At 44.6% G+C, this 7,162-nt stretch overlaps 1 protein-coding gene across 1 annotated transcript in view; it reads right to left on the bottom strand.

Moving 5' to 3' along the window:
• Window positions 1-132: 132 nt before the first annotated feature.
• LOC109293139 (smoothelin-like protein 2) overlaps window positions 133-7,162 on the bottom strand; it is a 23,679-nt gene continuing 16,649 nt past the window's right edge. Inside the window, exons 2-7 of the mRNA XM_019510944.1 lie at window positions 6,607-6,797; window positions 5,598-5,840; window positions 4,742-4,804; window positions 3,351-3,429; window positions 1,272-1,442; window positions 133-340 (exon numbers count right to left, since the gene is read on the bottom strand). Coding sequence (XP_019366489.1) covers window positions 148-340; window positions 1,272-1,442; window positions 3,351-3,429; window positions 4,742-4,804; window positions 5,598-5,840; window positions 6,607-6,797 — 940 coding nt within the window. The 3' untranslated portion in view covers window positions 133-147. The remainder of the gene's footprint in view (window positions 341-1,271; window positions 1,443-3,350; window positions 3,430-4,741; window positions 4,805-5,597; window positions 5,841-6,606; window positions 6,798-7,162) is intronic.

The following is a 7,162-nucleotide window of genomic DNA, read 5'->3' as shown; positions in this document are numbered from 1 at the left end:
ATGTGCACTTACTTTTGCACGTGCAGTATACATGTAGCAACACACATCAAACTGCATTTTCTTAGGGCCTTGAAGTCTTGGAATGAATATAAGCAATTGCTTGGAGTGTTTTAGATTGCTTTTCAATAACAGCAGAATGCAAATTTTTCAGTACAGTTTCTCTAAAAAATATTTGTGAGGAATTTGGAAGGAAAAGCTCAGAAAGGGACAGGGTCTCCTCACCTTGTATCCTATGGTTTTTGAGCGACACCAATCCAAAAGAATTTGCTTAATGCTGCTTGCACTGGCGACCCCAAAACTCTGGGACCTCTTCAGCTTTGCTTTGGACTCTCCTTTGCCTCTGGAAAAAGAAAAGGGACAACAGACTGAAGTCTAGAAAAGGTTAAAAGACTCCTGTCAGCTACATCCTTCCAGCAAAATACATCATAGGGGACACCAATACACTTTTCCAAGCCCACCACCCTGCCAGTGCAGGTTTCCCTTGCCAGCCACAGTTTTCCATGCTTAATATTCTATATACCATTTTGGCTACCATGGTATAGTTTTGAGTAACCCTGGTTTTCCATGGCCGCACATCAGCCCACCACCTGCCATTTTCCCCACAAGTCTTTTGGCCTGCCAACCAGAGTTTTTTCAACCACGGGAACTTTCAGGAACCTAACCCCAGCGGTTGGCGAGGGAAACCTGTATGCCACTGGAGAAATGTAAAAAATGAAACCCCCATCTTATTGATGTCAGCAGGAAATCTTGGTTTTTCAGTAAGGCCAGGATTCACCTGTATCTTCTATTTGGATTATAAACATTTTAAAGCCAGGACCACAGCACATACTGCCATAAATAACGACATGGTATTTCCAGTTTCCTCTCATAAGCCTTAGAGTAAGCAGCCATGCAGAGGAAATTTTTTATAATATCCCTGTTTAAGGAATGGACACCTGCTGGGCCAGTAAAGTGACTAGACAACAGCAAAGGCAGCCTGTAGCTACAGCTCTGTATTTCCTGGCTTCTTCCTTTTCCAGGTTGACTATGCAATATTATTGGATCTTCAAGCTCATCATGAATTGCTTACCAAGGGCTTGATCTAACACTCACTGGAATAAATGAAAATTTCACCAGTAACTTCACGAGAGCTGGATCAAGCCCAAGATTCCCAGCCATTCAAACCTGGAGAGATATCGTCAACTAGGCAACCTCCACTATAATCAGCTAACAGACTTTTTTCCCATTATTGAGCCCACTCTGGATGCAATACTGCCTAAGGAATGACATACTTGCCACTGTCCTGTTCAAATTTCTCAAAGAGAGCTTTCCTGGACTGCGTCCCCAAAGTCCGTGGCAGTGTCTGCGACCTCACGAGCTCTCTCCTCCTTTCCACTTGGCGGTGCACAGTAGGTGGAGGGGAGTGGGATTTGGGGGTTACATCGCTGTAACTGTCGGTGACACTGCTGAAAAAAAATCACAAGAATGCAAAATTAATCTGTTAAAAGAGAAATTCTCTGGGTGCGGGGTATCATGATGCAGCACGGACATCAGCTCCAGCAGAACTCCAGGCATTTTGCATACAGGGGGATATTTTCAAAGAAACCCCAGTCCCATTTTCACAACTTACCTAAGCATTTAGGAGCTTAAGTTTCATTGAGTCAATAGGACTAAGGAACCCGAGATACTTTTGATAATTGGGCTCGCTGTCTAAATCACTAAGACCTTGCAGCACAGAGCAAACAAATGCCTAATACCTTGACAAATCTGGGCATTAGGAGCCTTAGGAAAGCTGAGGGACAGTAGGATGAAGTGGATGATTCGTGGTCATGTAATAATTTACAAACATCTGGGAAGAGAATCCTGTCTCCCAAAATGAACATCCTTCTGCGACTCAAATGACAAACAGCTGGTGCAGCACCTTTACCTAGCAGCCCATCAGAAGTTTAATACCCAGGTTAGGCTAATTTGGGAGGCAGATGCAAGCCCAGTTAAGGAAACTGAAGTTGTCTGCCCTTCCATTTGTATTGCTAAATATTTTGCATGCTGAGGATGCCTTGATATCCCCAACAGCAATGGTGATACCGCGTAATCCTACACTAAACAACTGTGCCTTTGAATTAATCAAAAATGTGTGGTAGTCAGCCTTCCCATGGAGGGCAGAAAGTCAGCCTGTGTCCTGCAAGGCGCTTGGAAACCTAACGCTGGGAGCTAAGCTCCAAGCCAGTCAAAATAAGAATGTTTGATCGGTCATGTGTGCAGTTTCCAAAAACAGACCCAAAATAAAAACTTCAACACAGCTGAGTACTTTAAAAGGAGCTGACAAAGGGCCCAGCATGTCCATTAAAGGACAATTTGAAAAAACAGGCATTGTACATCCCACACATGCTCATTCACAGAGATTAGAGCTGAGCTAGCAACAAGGCAGGTGATAGCATGGTTCTCGGCTCGCTGTATGCAGGCACTTAGATGTTCTAGTAGCACGGGGCTGCAGAATACCCTGTGCCTGGAGCCATATGTCACTTGTCTTGTCAACGCACAACCCAGTACACTGCAACCAATAGTCCCATACTGGATGGGGTATTCAGGTAGATCAGGGGTTATTATAGTTATCTGCCTAGCTCATGTAACTCCCATCCAGTCAGTAAATGAGCACCTCATCTATTAATGGATTTATCCTCCCAAGTACTGGCAACGCATAGGGGATGCACACAGGTGCATGTGCACCCCCTGAGATTGGTCACGCACCCCCTGGAAGCACCAGCCGCAAAACCGGAAGTGCTGCTGGAAGCGCCCTTCTGGTCTTGCCACTGGCTTGATGATTGGCTGCTGGGATGTCCCCCCCATATGCAACCTGGTGCCCCCCAGACTCAGGAGGCACCAGTCGCCCATGCTCCCAAGACTCCTACAAGGCAGAGAGGTAGCGGTCCTTCTTTTACAGGAGGAAAATGGATGTGCAAAGCAAATGGAGGACTTTTTCTGGGTCATGTAAGCAGGCAGTAGCAGGGCCAGTAATTAAACCTACATCACTTATGTTTCCACTTAGCACCTAAACCACAAAGCCACCCTCCCCCTCACCCGATGATGACCGCTCAGTAACCAGACAGTATTCCCAACCAGCTTCCAATACTGTCATGTTGGCTTTCATGTCAACAGATGTAAACCTCAGTTTAACCACCATCTTCAGCTTGACTGTTCCTTAGCCACCGACCTACAAACCCTATCCACTCCCCACTTCCCTGCGCCTCAAATGGGGCATCTCAAGCCCCTTCTACATACTTGGTTTGGACCCAATAGGACTCACCTGGTCTCTGTATTTAAGGAATAGTGAACACACTTGTTAGTGTAACAAAAATCAAGGAAAGGCCTACCTTTCAGTAGCTTTGGTTCCACTAGTCATTCCGTAGCTCATAGCTGACACAGACTTTGTGACAGAAGTGCTTTTCTCTGCGTAAACAGCAATAAAAACAAGATGCATCAGTGTTAAGTGTTTTCCTCGCCATATGTTTTTAATCAGCTTCCTGACACACGGCCACACACTTATTCTTCCTCACCACAGGGAAAAGTTGCAGGTTATTCTGCCAGCATGAGCTAGCAGGCTCTTGGGGAGGGATCTGTCCCACTGCAGTGGTGTTGAAGAGCTAAAACATTCCTCAGAAAGCCTTGGGACAAGCCCCTTGGTGCAGACACCGCGTCTCCAGGCAGACTCACTCTGGCCCCTCTACAAGGCGCAAGCTAAGAAGTACAGTATGCTAGAGATGGAGCCAGCGGGAAGGCAGTGCAAGAAGAAACAGAGCTACAGTGCAGCTTGCCACACTCTTCCTGGAAAGTCATATGCAGCTCTAGTCATATGGTGAGATTCAGAGTTGCTTTCTGGGCTATTTAGTTTCTCTCGGGAACCATTTCGGCCCCCCAAAAGCAGCCCAGACTCCAGCGGTTGCAAAGTCACCAACTGAGGGGACTGGAGCACCACACAGCCCTTCTCTTTCCCACGTGCCCCACTGCTGTGGTCTGCCTGTGCTGCCCAACAGAAAGTCATGTTTGCCCCCCTTTCACCATATTGCACAAGGTGTATCAGATCCAGTAACATCGGGACCTCAGGGCTAGCTTTAGGGTCCAAAGAGAAATTCCCTTGTGGGAGGCTGATTACAGGGTATGTTGATCGTAATGAAAGATGGCACTGTGGGTAATTCAAAATAACCTGTTTTCTTTTCTTTCCTTTGCTTGAATGGAACATCCCAGAAGTTTGCAAAGAAGCTGAATGGGCAAGGGCATGGACAGACATAACAGTTATACTGGTATGGCATAAGTGGAACAAAACTGATGTAACTTTAAACCTGTTTCTTTCTGGGTTATAGTTACAGCATTTTAACTCTCTTACACTGCTTTAGAGACATACAGACCTAACAGTTACTTTGTCACAGCTGATGAGCACTCCAGAGGGCCAACCCTTCCTCCCCTTTTAAAGTGGCTGAAACCTACATCTGTCGACAGCCTCTGCTATGAACTCATCTAAAGTGTGATCCAAAGCCCACTGGCATCACTGGAAAGCCTTCCCTTGACTTCAGTGGAGCTGCATCAGACATCTTCATGATGCCTTGTTACATTCTCAGCATTGCTATGTAGTCATGACCTGAACCAACTGTTCAATTTATGCTGGTTTGTGAAGAGAGGAGCCCACACCAAAACCCCAGAGCCAAACTCACAAACAGCATCCTTGCATAGTAGGATGCTTGCAAGGAAGGTAGGGAAAAGCACCCACCTGCAGTTACAGAGGTGCCCACTGTTCTCACCGAACTGGAATTCCAGGTCTTCACAGCACTCACTGAAAAGGAAAAAAGGGAAGATGTGGGCTAATTTCTTTGTTTTAATCCAAGGGAAACCCCAAGAAACAATTGTTGATTCACATGCAAACAGCTTCTCTTTCACGTCGATAATGGGGCAGAACTCCCCGTTCACAAACAAGAAAGGCTCTGCTGAAATCAGTGCAGTTCCATCAGCGTTAAACTGGTGCGATCGGAGAACTGAGCCCGTGAAGTCCTAAAATGAACATGAGATTTTGATCTCAGAGATCCAAGTAAATTAAAAATGCAAAAATACTGGTTAGAAACTGAAGAATTTCAGCTGAGCACCACAATAATTTTGGTTCAAATACCAAGCATTCACTTGCCAGCAAAAAAATAAAAAGTGGTTGTTTTTTTTGTTACCAGCTCATCAGAACTCCTTTGTCTAATTTCTGTCTCCATTTTCTTGCCTGGTCCCCTTTGTTATTCTGCTTAGTTCACCTGAAATTTCTTTACCTCCATTTTCTCATCTGTAATGGGTTCCTCATGGGGACACTGTGAATAAAACCCTATGGGTCTGATCCCAGAACCACTGGACTCAATGAGAGGATTCCCGTGGACTTTAATGGGATATCCCCTGAAGTGTGAAAATTATGTTTAAATAAATTAGGCTATAAACCCTGCAGCTACTAAGCTTGAATGAATTGCACGTCACAAAAGCATTCAACACCAAACAGCTAGAAGATGAATCAAATGGTGATTTTTACTTTATAAAAATATCAGACCTAGCTTAAGTGAACAAATTTCTTTCATAGCTAGACATTTCTCTCTTACCCGATTGGTTGGATGTTTTCATCACAGTCTCATTTTTGTTCCTGCTCTGTCCTACCAGGCCACTGGATGCATTGGCTGTCCCTGATGATGAGGAGGTTTCTCCAGAAAACTTTTCTGATACTCTGGTCACTGCAGTCACAGGAAGGTGTGGCATTTGTAAGGACACAGCAGGGGCATGTGCTTCAGGGGAAGAGTTTGACATGGGAAGAGAAGAGATCACTTCATGTGAAACCTTTGCCTGACCTAGGGAATAAAAGGAAACAGGGGAGGAAAATTATTTTATTTTCAGCTATTTTTAAAATTCAAAACAATTCCCTAGGCACAATGGCTTTATTTCATTTTGGTTTCTGAAACACCGGATTAACTAGATTAATTTCCCCTTTAACAGTACCATGTCATTCTCAGGAGACTGAGCATGCTGAAATCGAGCTTTGTAAAAGTCATGATGATGCCTTGTCCTATATGACAGTGTACTATGTTTCATTTTGGAGCCACTGTGCCTGCTGCCACTACATCTGCTCCTGGGGACCAAGTCTCAGGACTCCTTTGTTGTTTTTTTTTTTGTTTGTTCACTTAAAAGCTCTCTGCTTTGCTTTCCCCTTGTATAACATGGAGATAATAAGACCGGTTCCCCAGAAGGGAAGGGAGAGTTAATTAGTAGCATGCAGAAGTCTTAAAAAATATGGACAGAAAGGCACCCAGATTACTAAATCTTATTGAGAATAACTGGAAATTGCACTGATGATGCTAAGATTTAGGCCCAGATCCTACACTTAGGAACAAGCTTACCAAGTCAGTGGGACTACTCATAGTAGAAAAATGAAGCACATACCTAAAGGTCTGTAAGATCATCAGCACGGTACAATAATCACGTTGAAATAGTATGAAGCTAACACTTGCAACACCAGGAAGTTGCTCGTACTGACAGAACCCGACTTTACACGCAGCCGTAGTTTGCCGGGGAGGCTGGTCTTGGAACTTATTTGTCTTTCTTGCATTTCTTTCTTACCTGCTGAAGACTGATGTCCATTTTCAATGATGGTGGAATTAGAAATTTTTCTCGGCTCTGGTTCACTATGGTCATCCAGGTCCAAGCTCTGCAAAACGTAAATACACAATAGCTCAATGATGCTATGCCTTGCAAATGCTCGATGGCAGAAGCTGTGGCAACATCTAGAGGCTCCGATCAAGGTCAGGTATCTGCTATACAGCAGGGCCAATTTTTCAGTACCAGACTGATTACTTGAGCAGTATATGTGTTAACTAAAATGAATGGAACGAGTGACTTACAAGAGTGCCCAAGGACTACCCTCAAGTATATATCCAGTGGTAACAGGGCATAACACAGGCAGGATGGCTTTGCCTTCCTCCAGAACTCAGAGTAAACACCATATGTATTGACCACAGAAGGACTTTTCTTAACCATAGGCTTTCAAAAGTTTGATGCCGTCTTTCATGCTGTGGGCCCGATTCTGCAAAGGCTTTGGGACATGCATTAACACACACCCACTAGGTCCATTTAAGCCACTGAGACTGACTTACATATGCAAAGAGACTTCATCAAG

The sequence above is a fragment of the Gavialis gangeticus genome, unplaced genomic scaffold, assembly GCF_001723915.1.
Source record: "Gavialis gangeticus isolate Ggan-Ray unplaced genomic scaffold, GavGan_comp1, whole genome shotgun sequence".
Lineage (NCBI taxonomy): Eukaryota > Metazoa > Chordata > Crocodylia > Gavialidae > Gavialis > Gavialis gangeticus.
This window is presented reverse-complemented; position numbering and strand designations above follow the sequence as displayed.